Source organism: Myotis nattereri (genome assembly GCF_964212035.1).
Source record: "Myotis nattereri genome assembly, chromosome: 1".
NCBI lineage: Eukaryota > Metazoa > Chordata > Mammalia > Chiroptera > Vespertilionidae > Myotis > Myotis nattereri.
The window spans coordinates 140,978,741-141,004,925 of record NC_138075.1 but is presented as its reverse complement, the minus strand read 5'-3'; the positions used below and the strand labels follow the sequence as shown (position 1 = coordinate 141,004,925).

The 26,185-nt window shown below is 38.1% G+C and overlaps 1 protein-coding gene across 5 annotated transcripts in view; it reads left to right on the top strand.

Moving 5' to 3' along the window:
• ACBD5 (acyl-CoA binding domain containing 5) overlaps positions 1-26,185 on the top strand; it is a 59,962-nt gene that overhangs the window by 12,229 nt on the left and 21,548 nt on the right. For 3 of the 5 annotated variants that reach the window (XM_081104201.1, XM_081104200.1, XM_081104199.1), the window contains exons 4-8: positions 1,520-1,592; positions 6,006-6,120; positions 16,283-16,417; positions 17,559-17,762; positions 18,766-18,872. In XM_081104201.1, coding sequence (XP_080960327.1) covers positions 1,520-1,592; positions 6,006-6,120; positions 16,283-16,417; positions 17,559-17,762; positions 18,766-18,872 — 634 coding nt within the window. Of the gene's footprint in view, positions 1-1,519; positions 1,593-6,005; positions 6,121-6,221; positions 6,255-16,282; positions 16,418-17,558; positions 17,763-18,765; positions 18,873-26,185 lie in introns of all 5 variants that reach the window. The other 2 variants (XM_081104198.1, XM_081104202.1) reach the window with 1 other exon arrangement.

Genomic DNA, 26,185 nt, shown 5'->3' with positions numbered 1-26,185 from the left:
TTAAACTCTTTTGAGGATTTCTTAGTTCTCTACTTTTCTCTGAGAGCGTTATGAATAGTCATAAAATAATAGGTTAAGCCCAGCTGGTGTTGCTCAGTGTTTGAGCATCCACCTATGTACTGAACCACAAGGCCACAGATTCCCAGTCAGCAACATGCCCAGGTTGTGGGCTCGTCCTCAGTGGGGGGGGGGGGGGGGTTGCGGGAGGCAGCTGATCAATGATTCTCTGTTATCATTGATGTTTCTATCTCTCCCTCTCTCTTCCTGTCCGAAGTCAATTAAAAAATATATTAAAATAATAATAATAGGTTAAGTATAATGGCAACATATTTGATCTTTTTAAAGAAAGTTTATTTACCATTTTTCCTCAGAATTGACTTCCAAAAAAAGAAGTTGCTTCCAGAAAAAATATATAAAAAGAGAGGTGTTTGCCCTACCTGGTTTGGCTCAGTTGATAGAGCATCAGCCCAGGGTCCCGGGTTCAATTCTGGTCAAGGACATGTACCTCTGTTGCGGGTTCGATCCCCAGCCCTAGTCGTGGGGCCTGCAGGAGGCAATCAAAAGATGTGTCTCTCACATCAGTGTTTCTCTCTCTCAGTCTTTCCCCCTCCCTTCCACTCTCTCTAAAAATCAATGGAAAAAATATCCTCAGGTGAGGATTAGCAAAACAAACAAAAAATAAGAAGAAGAGAGGTTTTCATTTTAGGCAAAAGTTTTAAAGGACTATTCTCATTATCTAGGGGTTTAAAATGTTCCTGTCCTCAGTTTTATCTTTTTTGAAGAAATCATTGCCATTTTTCAAATGTGTAAAGTTAGACTTTTATTTAAATTAATGGGCACTTTAAACCAAAACTTGGTTTAAAACATAGCTGTGACAGTTCATGTAGAGGCTTCTAAAATATTTATTTCTGTCATTGTTCTTTATAATGATATAAAAACTTCTATAGCAAATATTTATGTATAATCTATAGTCTATATAGTAAAGCATCTATAATCTATAGTCTATACATGGGTTATATACTTATTAATTTAAAATACTGTTTAATTTGTCAGTTTATTCACTGTGATACTTTTATTCAAGGTGGTGCATTTAAAGAGATCCTTTGGGAATATAACATGACCTTAAGTAGAGCTCGTTTTAAACTTATGACCCTATATTATTAACTATAAATTATATTCTGAGCAATTGAAAATCAGGTGTCTTTCAAACTGGTAGTTACAAAATAGTTGTGGAGATGAAAAGTACAGCATAGGGAATATAGTCAATAATATTGTAGTGACTATGTATGGTGTCAGATGGGTACTAGATTCATCGGGGTGATCATTTCACAAATTATATAAATGTCTAATCACTACTCACTTCAACCGCACGTACTAGTATACTAAAATATAAATGTCTACTCACTGGGTTATTCACCTGAAACTAATATAATGTTCATCAATGAAATAGAACAATTGAAAATTATTTCAAGAAAAACCAGGTGTCTTTTTGTTGTTATGTGCATATTTTCAATTTTAGGGATGCTTGGAGTTCATTGGGTGATATGACCAAAGAGGAAGCCATGATTGCATATGTTGAAGAAATGAAAAAGGTAGGGAAAATAATTCATAGAAGAAAATAAAAACATCTAGCCCTAACTGGTTTGGCTCAGTGGATAGAGCGTTGGCCTGCGGACTCAAGGGTCCCAGGTTCGATTCTGGTCAAGGGCATGTACCTTGGTTGCGGGCACATACCCCGTAGGGAGTGTGCAGAAGGCGGCTGATCGATGTTTCTCTCTCATTGATGTTTCTAACTCTCTACCCCTCTCTGTAAAAAAAAATCAATAAAATATATAAAAAAATAAAAATTAAAAATAAAAACATCTAGGACCATTCTAATTTATTTTTTTGTTACTAGGCAAATGAGCTGCTTTGTTTTAAGGAACAAGGAGATTATAATCTGTTAGAATATAGAACCTAGATTATTGAATTTATTAGGGCTTTATCTGTCTAAGTTCATCAAAGTTCATCTTAAGTGTTTTTTCCTTAGATATATCACATTGGAGTGACATCATATTTTGTTCTTTTGCGTGTTTTTTCCTTTTCCCTGTCTTCCTGGATAGTTCACTTTTGCAGAAAGTGCATAAATATGAATATTTCAAAATATTGATGTCCCTTAGAGTCTGAGAAGTACCTGGACTGTCTAGAAAGCATTTATGCTTTGGAATTTTTTTATTTAGGTGAAATCGTTCATAAGCCTTCCTCACAATGGTCTTATACACCTTTTGACTCATAAATTACCATCACTATTTCTCAGTAACAAGCATTTTTTTTGGTCAATGCAAAGATCCTTTGAAGCAGAATAAGGATGCATTTAGTTTCTCTGATTACTAAAAAGTGCATTCCTTTTAATAAACAAAATAAACTGATGAACAAAATACATCCAGAGACATAGAAGCATGGAACAGACTGTGGAACTCAGAGGGAAGGCAAGGGTGGGCGGGTAGGAAGAGATCAACCAAAGAACTTGTGTGCATATATGCATAATCCATGCACACAGAAAATAGGGTGGTGAAGGCCTGGGGAGGGGTGGAGGCAGGCTAGAAGGGCCAATGGGGGATAAAAGAGGACACACATAGTACTTTCAACAGTAAAGATTTTTTTTTAAGTGCATTCCTTGTTAACTCTTTTAAGTCTGTTCAAGGCATTGCTTAGAGGGGCAAATTTATGAAGAAATCTTAGATTTTAAAAATGAACTTGGTGCCTTTTTATAAAAGACCATTTTTATCTTGGAGATGGATCAGAAGTTATAAAATTTAGGTCTGTTTATAATATTAAATAAATTATCTTTGAACATAAACTCTATAAAAAAAAGAATAGGTTTCTTTTGCCAGGTGGTTTAACAGTATTAATCCATGTAGTAATTTCAATTTGGTAGATTCAAACTAGTTTTTTGGGTTTGTTTTGTTTTAATCACGTCTACACTGCTCAAATTGTGCCCTTTGTTACATTTCCACAAGTTTTTTTTAGCGACTTTGTTTATAACAGAGGGCAGAGTTTAGTTTTTCTGGCTAACTGTATCAGTAACACAACAACAAAGGAGCCTTTCAAACTCAGAGAGAGAAAGAGAATCTAAAGCTTTTTTGGTTTGATAACTATTTCTTTTCTTTACCTTAAATATCATTATAATTTTTAGGGTACACCTTAGTTACATAAATCTGGATTGACACATTAAGAAAATTTACTCATTTTTCCTTTTGAATTTTATTAATACATAATGTAGCCACAGTTTCAATTTGGGGGGAGGGTGGTGAAACAATGTGTATTCTGCTTTTTTCCCCAGAAAGATTAAAGCTTTACTGCTGCCTTTTAGCTATTTTAAAATGCTCTCACTGTGCCTGTAGAATTTCATAACTATTTCTCTAATTAAAAGAATACACCAGCTATTTTTACTGAGACTTTAGAATTTTCATTTTATACTGTGAATATAATAAAGTTTATAGAAAACTTTTAGAGGTAAATTTAAAAATTTAAGATGTGCATAGATTGAAAACTTGATTAGCGTTTTCATTTATTTTCAGATGTTAACTTTGTGGACATCAGTAGATAAAATTACATGCTCCAAATAATCATTGGGGATAGTACATTATCCCAAAGATTTCATAACTGAATTTGAGACTTTTTCTTTTATTAAATTTTATTTATTTATTTATTTAAAAATATATTTTTATTGATTTCGGGGAGGAAGGGAGAGGGAAAGAGAGATAGAAACATCAATGATGAGAGAGAATCATTGATCAGCTGCCTCCCACATGTCCCCTACTGGGGATCAAGCCCACAACCTGGGCATGTGCCCTTGACCAGAATCGAACCCAGGACCCTACTGCAGGCTGACGCTCTATCCACTGAGCAAAACCAGCTAGGGCAGGATTTTTTCTAATAGCAATAATTTACTTACCTGAAGCAGTCATTGAATTATGTTTTTAAATAGAATTGATAAATCACTGTGCTATTGCTCTTTAGAATTACTCTTTTAGTATAAATCTTTTTTTTTTTTTAAATATATTTTATTGATTTTTTACAGAGAGGAAGGGAGAGGAAGAGGAATACAGAGTTAGAAACATCGATGAGAGAGAAACATCGATTCAGCTGCCTCTTGCACACCCCCTACTGGGGATGTGCCCGCAACCCAGGTACATGCCCTTGACCGGAATCGAACCTGGGACCCTTCAGTCCGCAGGCCAGCGCTCTATCCGCTGAGCCAAACCGGTTAGGGCATAGTATAAATCTTATTTCATGCTTTTGCATTCAAGGTTTTAAGGAGCCTTATTAATTTTATTTATATATTATAATAGATAATGTTTTATGAAAACTATGCTTTTCATGATTTATAAACTATTTTGTGAAATACCACCAAAAAAGTTGCAGGAATAAAAATTCTTTTAAAATAACTTAATAGGATTTTAGCTTTGAGGGAATAGAATAGCTAACGTGGTTTGGGGTAAATAATCTATGTTTTTATATATAGTTTATTTTGATTTATAATCAGAAAGAAATATAAAATTTTGTTTTCTGTACAATTTTACAGGCTGCATTATGGGGATTTCCAGAAAATCATTCAGTATTTGAATAATTTGCATTATGTCTGTTGAGTTTAAAGATGGATCAGTGTATGTTAGTCCCCCATTAACCATGGGGTATATGTTCTGAGATCCCTAGTTGATGCCTGAAATCGAGGATAGTACTGAAATCTGTATGTACTGTGTTCTTTTTATATGTACATTCATACCTTTTCACTTAAGGTAGGGTGGGGGGCCTTTTTTCTGCCAAGGGCCGTTTGGATATTTATAACATCATTCATGGGTCATAAAAGATTATCAACTTAAAAATTACCCTGCTATATTTGGTCAAACATTTAATTAAGTCATCCCCAATACCTTCGCAGGGCCAAACCAAATGATTTCGTGGGGCATATGGCCTGTGGACATTCCCCACCCCTGACTTAAAGGAAGCACATTACGGCTTTTCTTTGACATATAGCATTACCACCAATCACCAATTGATAGTTATTTATTTGAATGCCTTTTTAGTTCATATACTTTGCTGTTTAAATTTGATGATTCTAAATTGGCCCACAGTTGTAAAGGTGTCTAAAAGTGGTTATTTTCTACATTACTTTTGTGCCCTATTAAAAATAATACCATAGAGCTCTAGCCAGTTTGGCTCAGTGGATAGAGTGTTGGCCTGCTGACTGAAGGGTCCTGGGTTTGATTACAGTCAAGGACACATGCCCAGGTTTCGGGCTCAATCCCCAGTAGGGGGTGTGCAGGAGCCAGCCAATCAGTGATTCTCATCATTGATGTTTCTTTCTCTCTCTCTCCCTTCCTCTCTGAAATTAATAAAAATATATATTAAAAAAATAATAATACCATAGAGTCAAAGAACATACAATTTATACTAATCCCACAGTTTTCTATTTTATTTACCATTAGTGTCCTTAGTTTTTAATGCACAATTTATAAATTGTTGTATAAAATTTTACATGAAACTTAGTTTTCAAAATGAGAACTATTTTTGTTGTTAATCCTCACCTGATGACGTATTTTCATTGATTTTTAGGGAGAGTGGAAGAGAGAGGGAAAGACAAAGAGGAACATCAATGTGAGAGAAACACATCAATTGGTTGCCTCCTGCATGAGCCAGGGCCTGCAAACAAGGTATATGCCCTTGACTGGAATCAAGGATATTTATAACATCATTCATGCTCATAAAAAATTATCGCAGGCTGACACTCTAGCCACTGAGCCAAACTGGCTAGGGCAAAATGAGAACATTTTTAAGTTTTTAATATATTTGAAACTTTTCTAGGAGGTTATATACATTAACTATATAATTAATATAGATACTTTGAGAGTCTATAAATGAACCTTATATCTCAAAATTATAAAAATGTTGTATTATTGGTTAGTAATTTAGATCAGCTTAATAATTTGTGATTTCACAAGATTTGTTTTTTTTTATTACAGATTCTTGAAACAATGCCAATGACTGAGAAAGTTGAAGAATTGCTGCATGTCATAGGTCCATTTTATGAAATTGTGGAGGACAAAAAAAGTGGCAGAAGTTCTGATTTAACTTCAGGTTGGACTGTTTTATGTCATTTTTAACTCAGCAACTGATACATTATGATACATTGATACTTATATGCCTAATTTTTTTTTTTTTTTATTCTCACATGCTAGTCCGACTGGAGAAAATCTCTAAATACTTAGAAGGTAGGAATAGTGAAATCCATGTAAAATTTTGTTTAAAATTTACATATCAAAGAATTTTGCACAAATTTATATAACTTACAAGCTTGTCACTCAAGAGTTTTAAATCCAAGCAAATAAATTGCATAAAGTTCTAAAATATATCTAGGCGGGTGTGGCTTGGTAGTTGAGTGTTGACCTATGAACCAGGAGGTCATGGTTTGATTCCTGGCCAGGGCACATGCCCAACTGTGGGCTTGATTTCCAGTGGGGGCATGCAGGAGGCAATTGATCAATGTTGTCTCTCATCACTGATATTTCTCTCTCTTTCTCCCTCTCTGAAATCAATAAAAATATACTAAAAATATTATAAAAATCTTAAGTTTTAACTCTTAAGTTATTAAAACATGATAGGTAGCCAGAACCGGTTTGGCTCAGTGGATAGAGCGTCGGCCTGTGGACTGAAATTCCCAGGTTCGATTCCGGTCAAGGGCATGTACCTTGGTTGCACGCACATCTCCAGTAGGGGGTGTGCAGGAGGCAGCTGATCGATGTTTCTCTCTCATCGATGTTTCTTTTTTTTTTTTTTTTTTTTTTCTCATTTTTTTTTTTTTCTCATCGATGTTTCTAACTCTCTATCCCTCTCCCTTCCTCTCTGTGAAAAATCAATAAAATATATTTTAAAAAAAAAATGATAGGTAGTTCACTTAGTATGTATAAAATTATAACAGAATTCATAGTTTTATTTTGATGGATTATATTTCTAGTTTGCTTTATATATTTTATTATCAGTATCATGGCTGAAATCATTTTTTAGCTAACTTTAAAATGCTATATTTACTTTAAAGTGCTAGGTGTTTGTTTTTGTTTGTTATTTCTAATCCTCACCTGAGAATATGTTTTTATTGATTTTATTTATTTTTAAAATTACTATTTAAATATGTTTTTATTCATCTTTTTAGAGAGGGAAGCAGGGAGAGAGAAGAGAAACATTGATGTGAGAAACATTGATCGGCTGCCTCCTTCATACCCCTTACTGGGAATCAAGCCCACAGGCCTGCCATGTGCCTTGATCAAGAATTGACCCTACAACCTTTTGATGTATGGGATGATGCTCCAGCAATGCAGCCAGGGCAAGTGCTTGGTTTAACTGTAGCTTAGCAAGCTAAAATAAGGTATCAGTGAATTCACTTAGCTTTGATTTTATTTATTTTTATTTTTAATTTTTTTATTGATTTCAGAAAGGAAGGGAGAGGGGGAGATAGAAATATCAATGACAATTTACTTTTTATATTTATTATTTATTGATTGATTGATCTTATTTATTTTAGATATACATATATCTTTTAAAATCTTTATTGTTGAAAGTATTACATAAGTCTCCTTTTTTTCGGGCCAGTGTCTGTGTCTTTTTGTGTACTCCATAAATAATTGAAAGATGTGTATCTTTTATATATTAGCAGGAGTTGAATATGCACATTTGCTGGCATTAACTTTAAACATTTGTTCTTGAAATTTTATTAGAAAGCAGAGTGAAATGAATTGGTAAGAGTCAATTTAAATGAAAATTATACATGTTTTAATATATATGGTATCCCCTTTTCTTTGTCATCCCTATTTATAAGGCATCTTTTACTAATTGATGGAAATTATAGTGTTTCAGGATGGTAATCATCCTGTTCTGTCATAAGGCCTGCAGTTTGTGTCTGCCATAACTGATAGTGACTGCTTACTAGGCATAACTCTGTACCATACCTGCTATATCTGATTTGCCTAGAGGAGTCAAATATTATGAAATACTCTTCCTTACTCAGGCTTATTCAATTCAAAAGAATATTAAGTGTTTTTCTCTTTATGAGTCATGTTTTTAGGATGCAGATGGGCATAACTGTGGACCTGCTTTAGTAGTGTCATGCCTACTGGCCAGAGGCAGGTACTCATTTATTTATTTTTTCAGAGACAGATGTTTAAACAACTAATTATAAAAATAAGGAAGAGTGAATAGTAATAATAGTGGTTCAGTTCCACAATTCCTTAGTTTTAATTTAAAAATTATAAAAGCTTTATAAACCCAGGGTTTTTTGGGTTTTTTTTATAACTCACTAGAGATTCAGAGCATGGTTTTGTGCACCGGGGGGGTCCCTCAGTGTGGCCTGCCTGGATCAGGCAGAAACCAGCAGTCCAATGTTGCCTCCCGCTCCTGCCTGCTGCTTCTGCTCATCCCAGCCCTCCTGCACCTTCCGCAGGCTCACGCCCAGTCAGTTCCGATTGGGAGAGGCTCGTGCTGCTGCAGCGGTACTCGCCAGCTGAGAGCCCTGTGTCTGGCACCCGTTGGTCATCTGAGCAGCACTCCCGCTATGGGAGCGCACTGACCACCAGGGGGCAGCTCCTGCATTGAGCCTGGTGGTCAGTGCATGTCATAGCGACCAGTCGTTCCGTCATTCGGTTACTTAGGCTTTTATATATATATAGATTTGGCAGCAAAACTTGTCCTGACATGAACTAATTGAGGGGCAAACCCTAACTTAAAATGACATGAAGTTATTTGAAGTCTTTATTTAGTCCATCTAGTACAGTGGTTCTCAACCTTCTAATGCCGCGACTCTTTAATACAGTTCCTTATGTTGTGGTGACCCCCAACCATAAAATTATTTTCGTTGCTACTTCATAACTGTAATTTTGCTACTGTTATGAGTCGTAATGTAAATATCTGATATGCAGGATGTATTTTCATTGTTACAAATTGAACATAATTAAAGCATAGTGATTAATCACAAAAACAATATGTAATTATATGTGTTTTCCGATGGTCTTAGGCGACCCCTGTGAAAGGGTCATTCGACCCCCAAAGGGGTCACAACCCACAGGTTGAGAACCGCTGATCTAGTATAACTATTCATATATTTTGCTGGAAAAAAAATCTTAATTTTAAAATAAATATTTTTTCATTAAATTTTAGAGGGAGAGAGAGAAACATTGATGTGAGAGTGGAACATTGATGGGCTGCCTCCTGCACACCCCCTACTGGGGATAGAGCCAAAACCCAGGCATGTACTCAGACTGGGAATCAAACTGGTACCCTTCTAGCATACAGCATGATGCCCAACCAATTGATCCACACTGGCCAAGGCTTAATTTTTTTTTAGTGAGCGCTGCCTACATTCTGTTATGTTATGTAATATACAGTATATATAGTGTATTACCTTTACAAAGTTAGAATACTCTGTATTTTGAATCATATCTGAGTCTAGGTGTGGTAAGGGCATTGTAACATAATTCGTACCATTTTAATGTACATTTAGATTATTTCTTCTTCTGATCTTCAAATGCTGCTGAACTTGACCATGTCCAAATGTCATTCTATATATGTGGAAGTATAAAATAAGAAATAATATTTAAAAGATAATTGCTGGATCAAAGGATATGGGTGTTTGTTGGGTGTTTGCAATTTTGTAAAATATTGCCACATTGCAAGATAGTTTGCCTGTTGACTTTTTGTTGTTGTTGCTAATCCTTACCTGAGGATAATTTTCCAGTGATTCTTAGGGAGTGGGGGAAGAGAGAGGGGAAGACAAAGAGAAACATCAATGTGAGAGAAACACATTGATTGGTTGCCTCCTGCAAGAGCCCTGGCCAGGGGCCGAGCATGGGAGGAGCCTGAAACTAAGGTATGTGCCCTTGACTGGAATTGAACCTGGGAACCTTTGGTCCAAAGCTCTATCTGCTGAGCCAAACCGGCTAGGGCTGCCCTGTTGACTTTTTTATTTAAACAAAGCATTTTATTCAAAATAGCCATGTAGGGTTAATAGAACAGATGTATCTTTTCCCCATGGGCTTTTTCAGACTATACATATACTAGAAGCCTGGTGCACAGATTTGTGCACTGGTGGGGTTCCTTGGCCTGGCCTGTGCCCTCTTTCAATCCGGGACCCCTTGGGGGATGTTGGACTGCTGGTTGAAGCCTGGTCCCCACAGGCCAGGCCAAGGGACCCCAGCAGTGCATGGTGCACCAGACCTCTAGTCTATCTATATAAAACCCTAATGTACAAATAGACCGAACAGCGGAACAACCAAACAACCAGTTTCTATGACATGCCCTGACCACTAGGGGGTGCTCACAGAACATGGCTGGCATCAGCAGCAGGTGGCAGAGCGAAGAACATGGTGGGTGTTGGCTGTAGCAGAATGGTAGAGCAGGTGAGCAGGGGTGCTGGTCGCTGTCATCAGGGCAAGCCTCTGGTGGTTACTGAAATTTCTTTGCTCATGCGTGCTGCGGTCCAGCCCGCGCTCACACGTGGTGCTGGCACCAGCCCCGCTCGCACCCACTGCTTGCACCTGGCACAGGCCCCAATCACTTGGCACCGTCAGTGGGTGCGAGTGGTCATTGCTGGCCCTGATTGCCCCTCAGAGCTTCTCCACCTCCCCCTGTTCCTGAGGGGCAATTGGGGCTGGCAGCTACCTCTTGCACCTGCTGCTGGTGATGGCCCCGCTTGCATCCACTGCCAGCGTCAGCCCCACTTGCATCTGCAGCTGGTGCTGGAGCCGCCACTCGCACCTGCTGCCTGTGCCTGGCACTGGTCCCGATTGCTCGGTGCCATCTGCGAGTGCGAGCGGCCCTGCTGGCCTCAATCGCCCCTGAGGGCTTCTCTACCTCCCTCTGCTCCTGAGGGGTGATCAGGGCAGCAGCTTCCATTTGCATCTGCTGAGGGCGCCTGCCCCGCTTGCACCCACTGCTGGCACCGGCCCCATTCGCCTTGTGCTGTCAGCGGGTGTGAGTGGGACTGGCGCCATCAGCATGTGGGAGCAGCAACAGCGGGCTGCTAGCAGAGAGAGGACTGGGGGCTGTGGTGGAAGGGGCTGGGTGGGGGCGCAGAGGATGGGCCAAGACCCGCCTCTGTGCCCACCGCAGCCTCATGGCCCACAGTGCCTTTCAAGGTGCACAAATTCATGCACTGGGCCCCTAGTATCCTATATAATAAAAGCCTAATATTCTAAGTGTCTGGTCATCTGTTCAACCAATGAAAGCATAATATGCTAATGATATGCTAAGGCCACTCAACCACTCACTATGACATACACTGGCCACCAGGGGGCAGAAACTCCAACAAGTAGGTTAGCTTGCTGCTGGGGGTCTGGCTGATTGGGACTGAGCGAGATGGCCGGACACGCCCTGGAGCCCTCCTGCGGTCCCTCCCTGGCTGGCCAACCTCCTGCATCTCTACCTGGCCCCAATTGTGCACTGGTGGATTTGCCTCGCCTGCACATTCTCGCAATCCGAAACCCCTCGGGGGATGTCCGAGAGCCTGTTTTGCCCCAAGCCTGCAGGCCAGGCCGAGGGGCCCCACTGGTGCATGAATTCGTGCACTGGGCCTCTAGTATATATATATATATACTAGAGTGGTTAATCTCTTCCCACCCTCCCCCCGCCCCTCTTCCCTCTGAGATTCATCAGTCTCTTCCATGTTTCCATGCCTGTGCGTTGAGCATCTGCCCCCTGGTGGTCAGTGCACATCATAGCTACTGGTCGAACAGTCAGACACTTAGCATATTAGGCTTTTATATATATAGATAGTAAATTTTGAAATTAGAAAGTTTGAGCTGTCCAACTTTGTTCTTTTTCAAGATTGTTCTGACTATTCTGGATCCCTTGCATTTCCAGATGAATTTTAGAATCGGTTTGTCAATTTTTGCCAAAAGTGCCAGCTGAGATTTTGATAGGGATTGCAGTGAATTATAGATCACTTTGGGAAGTATTGTCATCACAACAATATTGCCTTCTAATTCACTTTTTTAGATCTTTAAATTCTTACAACACTGTTTCTTATACACTGTTTTGTCATTTGCAGTGTATAATTCTTCTTACACTTTTCTTTTGTCAAATGTGTTCTTAAGTATTTTACTCTTCTTGGGGCTTTTGTAATTTGAACCATTTTCTAATTTTATTTTTGGATAGTTTATTGTTAGGTTATAGAAATACATAACAATAATTGATTTTTGTATATTGACCTTGTATCTTCAACGTCACCAAACTATTTATTAGTCCTAATAGTTTTTTGTAGATTTCTTAGGATTTTCTATATAGAATAGCAAGTTATCTGTAAAAAAAGAGATTATTCTACCTCTTTCTTTCCAATATGAATGCTCTGTATCTTTTTTTTCCTTGCCTAACTGCCCTGGCTAGAACTTCTACAATATATTAAATAGAAATAATAAAAGCAGACGTCTTTGTGGTGCTCCTTATTTGGGGCCCACAAAATTCAGTCTTTTTATGTTAAGTATGAATGCTAGTTGTGAGTTTTCATAGATGCTTCTTGTCAGATTGAGGAAATTCTCTTATATTGTTAATTTCTTCAGCATTTTTATCTTGAAAGAAGGTTGGATTTTGTCAAATGTTTTTTCTGCATCTGCTGCCATTATAATGTGGCTTTTGTCCTTTAGTCTGTTAATGTGGTATGTTACATTAATTGATTTTGGGGTGTGGAAGAAGGCTCACTAGTAATTCTCTGCTTTCTACAACTTACATTATTGGACTGTTGTAATGCTGTTTTTGCTGCTATCAAATAGTGTTTGACAGTCATTCATTTGATGGGCATTTGGGGTGTTTTTTTTAATTGAGTTTTAGAGAGATGTAAGGAGAGAAACATCGATTTGCTGTTCCACATATTTATGTATTCATTGGTTGATTCTTGTATATGCCCTGATCAGGGATCTAACCTGCAACCTTGGCATATCAGGACGATGCTCTAACCTTTTGGTATTTTTCTTTTTGCTGTTGTTTTTCTTGCTTTTTTGGTTGTTGGGAGAATAAGGGAGATTCAAGAACTATGCTGCTACTATGATTTTCTAAGTGAGACTAGAACACAATGCCTATGATAGATTTGAATTTTAAGTCTTTAGTTTCATTAATTAGGTGGACTTAAATAAGAATATAGGTCTGAACCCAACAACTCCACTTCTGGGATTATATCAGAAGAACTCCAAAACACTGATTCCTAAGAATACATACACCAACAGCGTTATTTATAATAGCCAAGATTTGGAAGCAGCCTAAGTGCCCATTAGTAGATGAGTAGATAAAAAGGCTGTGGTACATTTACACAATGAAATACTGCTTGGCTGTGAAAAAGAAGTATATTTTACCTTTCCTGACAGCATGGATGGACCTGGAGAGTATTATGCTAAGTGAAATAAAACAGTCAGAGAAAGACAAGTTTGATATGATTTTACTTATATGTGGGATCTAATGAACAAAATAAAATCAGCCTTGGCTGGTTCTTCAGTGGATAGAGCTTCGGCCTGGGGACTGAAGGGTCTTGGGTTTGATTCCTGGCCAAGGGCATGTACCTCAGTTGTAGGTTCAATCCCTGGCCCCAGTCGGGGCTAGAGCAGAAGGCAACCAATTGATGTGTCTCTCTCACATCGATGTTTCTCTCTCTCCCTTCCCCTCCTCCCCCTCCCCTCCATTCTCTCTAAAAAAGTCAATGGAGCCCTAACCGGTTTGGCTCAGTGGATAGAGTGTGGGCCTGTAGACTGAAAAGTCCCAGGTTCGATTCCAGTCAAGGACATGTACCTTGGTTGCGGGCACATCCCCAGTAGGAGGTGTGTAGAAGGCAGCTGATAGATGTTTCTCTCTCATTGATGTTTCTAACTCTCTATCCCTCTCCCTTCCTCTCTGTAAAAAATCAATAAAATATATTTTTAAAAAATCAATGAAAAAAATATCCTTGTATGAGGATTAAAAAAAAGAAAAAGAAAAAAAGAGAATCAAATTCAGAACACAGACTGTCAGCTGTTAGAGGGGAGGGGCATTGGGAGGATGGCTGGAAAGGTTGCGGGATTAAGCAAAAATTCAAACCAAAACAAAAAACCCTTACACACAGACAAAAGTATGATGATTACCAGAGAGAAAGGGAGTGAGGGAAGATAGAAGAGGGTAAAGGAGGAGATAAGAAGTGGTGATGGAAGGAGACTTGACTTTGGTGTTGAACACACAATACAATATCCGGAGGATATATTATGGAATTGTGCACCTGAAACATACATAATTTTATTAACTGATGTCACCCCAATAAATTCAATAAAAATTAAAAAAAGAATATAGGTCTGACTATTTAAGATGTATGAAGATTTTGAAATTTAATATGTTATTTATGATGCAGGGAATCATCCAAAGTGCATATATATAAGTGAAAATAAAGCCCAAAAGTTTATGGAGAAAGACCACTGTTTTTGACCAGTAGGTACTTAAGAGGTCTTTAGTAGCTTAAAGAGTCGATGAGAATGTAATTCCCTGTATCTCAAAATGAGGTCCAGTAACCATCAGCATTGGTATCACATGGGAGCTTTATGGAAATGCAGAATCTTAGATCAGCCCACATTTACTGATTCAGAATCTGCATTTTAGCTAGATCTTAGGAGATTACTGTACATATTAACATTTGAGAAGCTCTGATGTATTTACTCTCATAGTATGAGTTTGGGCAATAGGACTATATGCCTTTTTATTTATTTTATTTTATTTTTATTTTTTTAAAATATATTTTATTGATTTTTTACAGAGAGGAAGGGAGAGGGACAGAGAGCTAGAAACATCGACGAGAGAGAAACATCGATCAGCCGCCTCCTGCACACCTCCCACTGGGGATGTGCCCGCAACCCAGGTACATGCCCTTGACCGGAATCGAACCTGGGACCCTTCAGTCCGCAGGCCAACGCTCCATCCACTGAGCCAAACCGGTTTCGGCAGGACTATATGCCTTTTTAAACGATTGGTCACATTAACTGATACTATAAAATTTTTTTATTGATCTCACAGAGGAAGTGGGGGAGAGAGAGAGAGAGAAAGAGGAAGGGAGAGAGAGAGAGAGAGAGAAACATTAGTGATCAGAGAGGAACATTCATTGGCTGTTTTTTGCACGCCTCCAACTCAGGATGGAACCTACAACCCAGGCATGTGCCCTAAGCAGGAATCAAACTGTGACCTCCTGGTTCATAGGTCGACACTCAACCATTGAGCCATGCTAGCTGGGCTGATACTTCTTTTTTTAAGTTTTTAAAGATATAAGTTGTACAAAAGAAAAAGAAAAGTTGTGCACCTGAAGCCTTAAAAGTAATAAAAGGAAAATTTTTTTAATGTAGTCTAACTATAATATGATTGCTATTAGGACCAAAAATAATATACTTATGTTTTTAATATGCTAGCATATAGCAACTGTCTTCATTTACCATGTATAAAGGAGATCATTCATCTCTAGCTTTACTATTTTGATTGATGTTAACTTAAAAATAACTTATCCTCACCTTGTTCAGAAAGGTTTTAATATTGTTTTATCATTTTAGTATAAACTGATAATTGAAGGGATTTATTTATGTAATATATGTAATATTTATAGTCAAAGAGAAGAATACTGCCTGGTTGACATGGCTCAGTGGTTGAACATCAACCTATAGACCAAGAAGTCACGGTTCGATTCCTGGTCAGAGCACATGCCCAGGTTGCAGGCTCCATCCCTAGTAGGGGGCAGAGTGAAGGCAACTGATCAGTGATTCTCTCTCATCAGTGATGTTTCTCTTTTGTTCTCTCTCCCTTCCTCTCTGAAATCTTAAAAAAAGAATGAAAAGAATACTATAATTATATATCAGAACCTGTTTACTTCAGAATTATCCTATTATTTGTAAACTAGAGGCCCAATGCATGACATTTGTGCACAGGGGGAGAGGGTCCCTCAGCCTGGCCTGCACCCTCTCGCAGTCTGGGACCCCCGAGGGGTCCTTAGCACCGCCGTGGAGGTAGGAGAGGTTCCCGCCACTGCTGCTGCGCTTGCCAGCCATGAGCCTGGCTTTTGGCTGAGCAGTGCTCCCCTGTGGGAGCGCACTGACCACCAGGGGGCAGCTGCTACGTTGAGCGTCTGCCCCCTGGTAGTCAGTGTGCATCATAGCAACCAGTCGTTCCTCCGTTCGGTCGATTTGCATATTAGCCTTTTATTATATAGGATCACAGCATTATTGTATGTTATATGATTAGAGATTAAATGGTCATTTTTATATTTTAGATCTTGGTAATGTTCTAACTTCTCCTCCAAATGCCAAAACTGTTAATGGTAAAGCTGAAAGCAGTGATAGTGGAGCTGAGTCTGAGGAAGAAGAGGCCCAAGAAGAAGTGAAAGGAGCAGAACAAAGTGATAATGGTAATCTTTGGATGGTGGGATAATAATTTTACATTAAATAAGATAAAAGGATATGGAGAGGCTTGGGCTGATTTGGCATTGTAGGAAGTGGTGGGATGTGGGTTGTTGACCCTATAACCAGGTTTTTGTGTTCCAAAAGGGCTACAGAAACAGTCAGGCTTATGCATAGGTGGGACAAATGTCCATTGAAGGCTAACAGGAATAGGCCACTCTTCCCAATGTGATACCTGAAATGCTGCATTAGAAATATATTCCTTTGGTGTATTGTTTCCAATATGAATATGCATGTGTTATCAAAGAGAGGAGATAATCATACTCTGAATGTCTTGTCAAGAATAGAGTGGAATCAAGAGAATAGGATTCAAACAGAAGGTTTTTTGTTTGTTTTTTAACCCAAGGATATGGTTTTTTACTGATTTTTTTTTTTTTTTTCAAAAGAGGGCGAGGGAGAGAGAAGAAGAGAGGGAGGAACATTGATGTATGAGAAAAACATTGATGTTGCCTCCTATACTTGCCAGGTATTGATCCCACAATCTAGGTATATGCTCTGACCAGGAATTGAGCTGGCAACTTTTCAGTGCACAGGCTGACTCTCCAACCAACTGAGCCACATGGCCAGGGCCAGGTAGAAGTTTTGACAAAGAGGGAAGATTGGAATCATAGGGCCCTGAATTAGAGGATCCTTGTTAGTAAGAGTACCAGTGATTCTTGGGAAGATTGTTTTAGAAAGGAGGCAGAAAGACACTAAAACAAACTGCCCAGTTTAAGTTTGCCTTCTGGTTCCATTAAGACAAGACAAGTAGTACTTTCTTTGAAGGATCTCTTTATTTGCTATATGTACCCCTTTGTACTGCTCGGTCTCATAGAACAATTTGCTTTTCCTGAGAGAGTGTGAAGACCTTGAGAGATTATCTCTCAAAGGAGGTTCTGGGAAATTTACAGTGAACTGAAACAGTTTTGAAACCAATACAATTTGTGTGAGTTCTCAGCATATAAAACACCCCTTTTCTAGGAGTACCCCATCTCTCTGCTCCTAGTAGGAAACCCTTCAAAGGGATATGGGTAGCTTGATATCAGAACAGAGTATGCAGAAGTTGACCTAATGTGAACTTTTATGAATCTCTCCAATTTCACATAAAAGATAAGAAAATGATGAAGAAATCCTCAGAGCATAAGAATTTGGAAATCATTGTCACTAATGGCTATGATAAAGACAGCTTTGTTCAGGATGTGCAGAATGATATCCATGCCAGTTCTTCCCCAAGTGGCAGAAGCACTGAAGAAGTAAAACCTGCAGATCAAAACTTGGAGCAAACTGGAAAACCTGCTGTCTGCATTCACCAAGGTATTCTCCCATATTTATTTGTTGAGTCTATTTCCTATGAATAAGGTATTCTTTTAATAATTTCAAGATATTAGGAGCAATTTAGAATTTAAAATCTTTTATTCAATGGTATATAAGGGTTTATTTATATTATAAGGGTTTATATCTTTGAAAGACAGTGAATTAGGACCAGGGTTTTTATGTTTTTCACTGAGATTTTTAATTTGTTTTTATATAGCATTTTAAAATAAAATTTTGAATTATTTTTCAATTGATTTGAGAGAGAGACAGAAAGGTGGGGGGGGGGGGAGACAGACAGACAGACAGACAGACATTGATGTCAGAGAGGAACATGGAACGGTTGCCTCCTGTACACTCCCCAATCGGGTATCGAACCCACAACCTGGGTATGTGCCCTGACCAGCAATCAAACCCACAGCCTCTTGGTGTATGGGATGATGCTCCAACCAAGCCACACTGGCCAGGGTAAATTTTGAAATTTTTACTCTTATTCCTGATGTTTCTTTTAACTTAAAACTCTGATTATAGGATACCTTTATCCTCAATCAGCAAGGTAAGCTATACTCTTTTCATATTTTAGGGCTGTAGGGGTGAGCCTATAATATATATATGGTGAATTATTAACATTATTGCAATTCAGCCAAGTAACTAAGAAATATAATTTCTAAATGGTACAATCAAACTTGCAATAGTCATCTAACTTTAGGCTTCCTAGCTGCTATTCAGTTTTCCCTTATAAGGTTACTGAGTTCTATAAGGTTTGATCTGGGCAGTATCTTTGTATAATTCCATTGTAAAATACTTTGATATCTTTTCATATAAAAATTATCAACTAAATTTAATGTTTTGGTAAGTTAAAAGAAACAAAATTGTGGCTTGGTAAATCAAATTTGTCTCCCAGTATGAAAATAATATAGAGCTAATCAATTTTGAAAATAGGATAAATGCATTTTTTCTTCAGTTAGAGAATAATTATTCTATCTGGGCATTTTTTCATTTTTAGATATAAATGATGATCATGTTGAAGATGTTTCAGGAATTCAGCATTTGACAAGTGATTCAGACAGTGAAGTTTACTGTGATTCCATGGAACAACTTGGCCAGGAAGAGGTAAAAATGACATTAAAAAAAAATTCTTTATTGTTGAAAATATTACATATGCCCTCATTTTCCCCCCAATTAATCCCCTACAACCCACCCCTGCCTTCTGCCCCAGACCCTCACCACCCCATTATTAGTGAAAAATGACATTTTTTGATAGGTAAGTTTTCAAAGTGGTGTATCAGAATTTGATGCATAACTTCTTTTTGTTTTTAAATATATATATTTTTTATTTATTTCAGAGAGGAAAGGAGAGGGAGAGAGACATAGAAACATTAATGATGAGAAAGAATCATAGATCAGCTGCCTTCTGCACGCCCCACACTGGGGATCGAGCCCGCAACCTAGACATGTGCCCTGACCGGGAATCACACAGTGACCTCCTCATTCATGGGTTGATGCTCAACCACTGAGCTATGTCAGCCAGGCTTGCTGCATAACTTCTGTTAATACCAGATGTACATGCTGTTCATCATTTTGAAAATTTACCTCTAAAATGTTTAAACATTTCTATTTTAAATTTTCTTTTGTGAATTAGAAAATATATTAAATTCCTGAATATTCAAAATAATTTATTATATTTTATAATATTTGTAAATATTCTGAGAGGTAGGATGGGTAGGCAGACAGTAAACTTATGCTAGTCCCCATGTTTGAAACATTGATTAACATTTAAGAAAACTAAATAATTTTGAAACAAATCTGTACTTGACATTGACTTTAATATGTTGAACTGAAAGTTTGAGTTGAAATTCTTTTCAAATTTTAGTTAATTAAGATTCAGTATTAGAAGCTGTCATTTAAAAAATTATTAAAACTACATGAATTAAAACAATTTTTTTATTGATTTGAGAGAGAGAGAGACATGGATTTGTTATTCCACTTATTTATGCATTCATGATTGATTCTTGTATGTGCCCTAACTATGGATTGCAATCTTGGCATATCGGGACGATGTTCCAACTAACTGAGCTACCTGGCCAGGGCAAAACTACATGGTTTTTTTTTTTCCCTCTTTGACAACTTTTTCTGTTAATGACTAGCAGCTTTGACAGCTGTATTTATGTTTGGTTGTTTTGAATCCTACCACTATTTTCCTTCCATTGTTCTAAAAGTTCAGTGTGCCTTATAGAAAATTATTTCTCTTTTGCCTCCCTGAAGTAATGATTTTAACTTTTTCTCTTTGTATTTCCCCTTTTTAAAAATGTTATAATGTGCCCTAACCGGTTTGGCTCAGTGGATAGAGCATCAGCCTGTGGACTGAAAAGTTCCGGGTTTGATTCTGGCCAAGGGCATGTACCTTGGTTGTGGGCACTTCCCCAGTAGGAGGTGTGCAAGAGGCAGCTAATCAATGTTTCTCTCCTATCGATGTTTCTAACTCTCTATCCCTCTCTGTTCCTCTCTGTAAAAAATCAATAAAATATATTTTTAAAAAATGTTATAATGCATCTAAATTTACCTCTTAACTTTCTCAAAAAATTAAAAAAAAATATTTTTATTGATTTTGAGAGAAAGATAGAGAGAGGGAAACATCAATCCATTGCCTCCCCTACCAAGGATCAAACCTGAAACCCTGGTATATGCCTGATTAGGAATTGAACCGGCAACCTTTTGGTGCACGGGATAATGCTCAACCAACTGAGCCACTCTGGCCAGACTACTTTTTTCTTTTTTATTTCTCTTTCTTTTTTTAAAATATTTTTATTGATTTCAGAGAGAAAGGGAATGGGAGAGATATATAGAAACATCAGTGATGAGAGAGAATCATCCATCAGCTGCCTCCTGCATGCCCCCTACTGGAGATTGAGCCCGCAACCTGGGCATGTGCCCTTGACCAGAATTGAACCTGGGATCCTTCAGTCTGCAGGCCGACGCTGTATTCACTGAGCCAAACTAGCTATGGCTACGTTTTTCTTTTTAAAAAGATTTCATTGGGGAAGGTTGGTGATAAAGAACTAGATGAGATTAATCAGTAAATATTTGGTTACTAGATTCTAGGTTTGCTCCTATTCTATTTAATAAAAGCCTAATATGTTAAGTGTCCTACCATTCATTTGACCGTTCAACCAGTCACTATGATGCACACTGACCACCAGGGGGCAGATGCTCCAACCGGTAGGTTAGCTGGCTGCTGGGGTCCGGCTGACTGGGACTGGGCGAGACGGGCCGGGCACACCCTGGAGCCCTCCTGTGGTCCCTCCCCAGCCCCGATTGTGCACCGTTGGGGTCCTTCGGCCTGGCCTGTGCCATCTTGCAATCTGGGACCCCTTGGAGGATGTTGGGAGAGCCAGTTTGGGCCCAATCTCCACAGGCCAGGCCAAGGAACCCCACTGGTGCATGAATCCGTGCACCAGGCCTCTAGTTTTCTCTATAAGTCAGTTGATAAACTAAACTCCTTCATGGAGCTCTGCCTGATCTGGCTCCTACTTATCTTTTTGGCCTCTGTTCACACCACTCTCATGTTTGGACTTTGCTCATACCTACCCTAGCCTTCCCTCTGTTCCTCTAATAAGGCCCGCAAAATCATTTGGTCTGGCCCTGCCAAGGCATTAGGAGTGACTTATTTAAATATTTAACCAAATATAGCAGGCTTTTTTAAAGTTGCTATTTTGTATGGCCTGCAAATGATGTTAAAAAAATCCAAGTGGCCTTTGGCAGGAAAAGGTTCCCCACCCCTGCTCTAATATGCCACCCCATCTCCCCTTCTTTCTTCCAGCACCAGCATCTTTGCATTCATTTTGCTGGAATGTAATCCACCATTCATTGCCACATACACAGAGTTTACTCTTTCACATCCTTTAAACCCTAATGCAGATGTCCGTTCTTGAAGGGAAACTTCTTAGATACGATGCAGCCCTACCACATCATCCATCCTCACTAAGAGCAGATTAATTATAAGTTGTCACCCACAATTTTTTAGGTGGGTACTTTAAAAAATGTATGTAATTTCTATGATCAATTTTGGAATCCTTAAGAATCAAGTTGTTTTTCCAAGTTCTATTTGTGAACGAACAACTAATACCACATTTATTTTTTGCCTATTATGATTTGAAGATTTTCTTTTTCTTATTATTTTACCACTTAAAAAAGTACTTCTAAAAAATTTATAATTTCCTCTTGAATGTAGCAATTAAGCATGTTCCTAGCCCAATATACATAACAAGAGTAAACTATATTTTTTGAAATTTTGTGTACTTATTGTATTTATCATGTTGCAATAAAGCATTTAGTCTGATAATATGATATTTAGGATTTGTTTCAGAATAATTCACTGGGGATGAGCATGGGAGTCATAGGTAAAATAAAACAAGAGTGGCCCTGGCCCTAGCAGGTTTGGCTCAGTGGATAGAGCGTTGGCCTGTGGACTGAAAGGTACCGGGTTCGATTCCAGCCAAGGGCACATGCCTGGATTGCAGTCTTGATCCCCAGTAGGGGCTGGGCAGAAGGCTGCCAATCAATGATTCTCCCTCATCATTGATGTTTCTCTCTCTTCCTCCCTCTCCCTTCCTCTCTTAAATCAATAAAGAAATATATTAAAAAAAAAAAAAAAAAGAGTGGCCCTGAAGTGATAATTGTTGAAACAGTGATTGGTACTCTAGTATGTTTGAAATTTTCCATAATAAAAAGTTTAAAAATAAGATTATGGTCTGTAGAATGTTTGTTTCTCATGTTGCTTCTGTAATAGTTTTCTTTCCTTTTTTTCCTTCTTCCACGAGAACATTGAATTCACTTATATTCTATGTACAATTACACCATCATTATTATTGTTCTATAGTTCAGTTATCACTTTATAATGAGTTCCTTTTACTGTACTTTCTTTTTTCTTTTCTTTTTTTTAAATATATTTTATTGATTTTTTACAGAGAGGAAGGGAGAGAGATAGAGAGTTAGAAACATCGATGAGAGAGAAACATCGATCAGCCGCCTCCTGCACATCTCCCACTGGGGATATGCGCGCAACCCAGGCACATGCCCTTGACCGGAATCGAACCTGGGACCCTTCAGTCCGCAGGCCAACGCTCTATCCACTGAGCCAAACCGGTTTCGGCTACTGTACTTTCTTTTGACTTCTAGAATAACATGAAGAGTCATTATTTATTTTGTCCTCAAAGCTTCATCTATTTTTTATCCATTGAGGTATTAGTCAATCTGCTAGTATAATTAAAATCTTTTTTATTATCTGACCTATTTTTAATTTAAACTCATTCTCTTTTGTTTGTTTGTTCATTTGTTTTTGTTAATCCTCATCTGAGGATTTTTTTTCCATTTATCTTTAGAGAGAAAGAGTGGAAGGGAGGTAAGAGGGGAAAGAGAGGCAGAGACAGAGACAGAGAAACATCGATGTGAGAGACATCAATTGGGTGCCTACCGCATGTGCCCTGACCAGGGCTGGGAATGGAATCAGCAACCTAGGTATATGCCCTTGACTGGGAATCGAATCAGTGACTCTTTGGTGCACAGGCTGACATTGTAACCACTGAACAACATGGGTCAGGGCTAAGCTCACTCTTTTTAAAATATATATATTTTTATTGATTTCAGAGAGGAAGGGAGAGGGAGAGAGAGAGATAGAAACATCAATGATGAGAATCACTGATTGGCTGTCTCCTGCACACCACCTACTGGGGATCAAGCCTGCAACCTGGGTATGTGCCCTTGACCGGAATCAAACCCGGGACCTTTCAGCCTGCAGGCTGATGCTCTATCCACTGAGCCAAACCAGCAAGGGCAAAGGTTGAGATTTTAAAAGATCAAATTATCAGCAGTTACTACTTTGCAGAAGCTGAAAACAAACCATGTTCTAGAACAGTGGTTCTCAACCTTCTGGCCCTTTAAATACAGTTCCTCATGTTGTGACCCAACCATAAAATTATTTTCGTTGCTACTTCATAACTGTAATGTTGCTACTGTTATGAATAGTAATGTAAATATCTGATATGCAGGATGGTCTTAGGCAACCCTGTGAAAGGGTCGTTCGACCGCCAAAGGGGTCGCGACCCACAGATTGAGAACCGCTGTTCTAGAATAACCACTTAATGGAAGGAATAGATAATGGTTTGGAAGTACTGTTCTGAAACGGAAATTGATATTTGAAGATATGAAATATTATATATATAAATAAACAAATAAAAATAAATAAATGAATATACATATCTATATTTCTGATATTTCAAACCAGAAAACCAATGCATACCAGTAGAATATTTGCAATTTTATCAGGTGAGTTAGATTTCTAAGATAAGAGTATAAGAGAGAGAAACATTTTAGATTTTTTTCTTTCCCCTTTCTTTTATACATTCTTCTTATCTATTAAGCAGTACTTTTCAAATTTTAATGGGGAGCTCGTGATAGTACAGATGCTTGGGCCTGAACCCCAGGTTTTCTCATTTCATTGGTCTGGGATGGGACCCACGAATTTACATTTTTAATCAGCTTTCAGTTGATGCTAATGCTGCTGGTCTGCAGACCACACTTTGAGTAGCACCTAACGCATAAGGAGCTAGAGTTCTACCAGAATGAGAGGTGTGGGTAGGGGATTGATATTTATTAGTCCCATTTCACCTTTTCCTTGCTTTCATAAAGTAAATTTGTTTTCTGCTGCACTGAGAAGATAGCAGCTCTTAGGTTGTTACTCCAACTTCACGCCTGGACACTTACATCTTTGACTTACTGACTCTAAGCTACACCCATTCAGTCTTTGTCACCTTCCCACCTCAAGCCAATTTCTCTAAAATGTATTATTTTTTCTCTCACCTCTTTGGGAACCTTCATTTTTTATACCTTCCAGACTATTCCCAACCAATGTCCCTCTTCTGGTTCTTTTTTTTTCTCAAGCTATTATACTTCTTCCATCTTTAAAAGAAAAGACTCTCTGAACCTTCTGATGCCTTCTAAATATTGTCTTATCTCCCTCCTCCCCTTTATAGTCAGGCTTTCTGTTGGTTGTGTTCATTCATGATATTGATTCTCTTCAGATATGTATCATCATGACTTTGTTGCTAATTTTTGTTTGTTTGTTTGTTGCTAATTTGAATGGATGCTTTACATTTCCCATCTCACTTGAATATCATTAAACAATATTAGCTACTTTGTCCTTGAAAATATTTTCTTGGCTTCCATTACACCATTTTTTAAGAGCTTCTTTTTATACTGCTAAGGTCCTTTGTAACCTTCCTCTGTGAGTTTTTCTTCCTCTTGTTGACCTCTTAAATTTGGTGTTCTTCAGGCATATATTCCTAATTATTACTACCTTGGTTTTAACCATCAGTCACATGCTAAATACTCTCAAAGTGATATCTCCAAGCTATATCTCTCTTCTTAATTCTAACTGCCCTATTAGACATCTTGCTTAGGAATCTCAATGTTTTTACTTATCTATAACCACACCATTGTCTCTTTTTGTCCCCTGAATCTCCTTATCCTCTGTTTCTTTTGATGGGTTTCACAAATCATGTAGTCTTTTCCTTTCCCTTTCTCCCCACATTCAGTCTTCAAGTCCTTTGGATTCTGTAATCTCAAAAGTTCTCAAATCATCCTCTATCCCACTACTATGTTATTGGTACATGCTGTCATCATTACCACACTTTGGAATTGGCTTATACTCATCTGTTCTTAAAGTTTTGTGGGGGTTTATTTTTACACAAAACAAAAGAAATTTATTATCTCATAGTTCTAGAAGTATAGGGAGGCTTGAAATCTGAAATCAAGTTATCAGCAGAGCTGTGCTTCTCGGAAGGTTCCAGGGGACAATCTGTTCCTTGCTTCATCCAGCTCTCCTGGCCCCAAGGGCTCCCTGACTTGGGACCTCCACCTTTACATGGCCACCTCTTCCCTATGTTGTTCTTCAAGTTTTAGTTCATATCATTTCTTCCAGGAAGGCTGTCCTGACCAAGCCCAGTATGAGCTCCTATAACAGCCTTTGTATATCTTTTTTATTATACATATCAAACTATGTTATAATAATATTCTCTCTTTTGCTAAGAGTAGAAGCCTCTTGCAGAGATTCTCTTTTTTTTTTTCATATTTATCCTTACTGTTTAGCATAGTAACTAGGCTAAAGTAGACATTTAAATGTTTCTTGGATGAATGAGTAACTCATGAGAACAATTTATTGCCATAATTTCTCAATTCTTTGTTCATGGATGATTCATTTCTATCCCATTTTTTTCCCTACATATAGGAGGCAGAATATGAATTGAAGAATTTTATTTTTTTAAAAATATATTCACATTTTATTTATTTTATTTTATTTTTTTATTGCTTAAAGTAATACAAAGAGTATTACATATGTGTCCATTTCCCCCCCCCCCGCCCTAGACAGT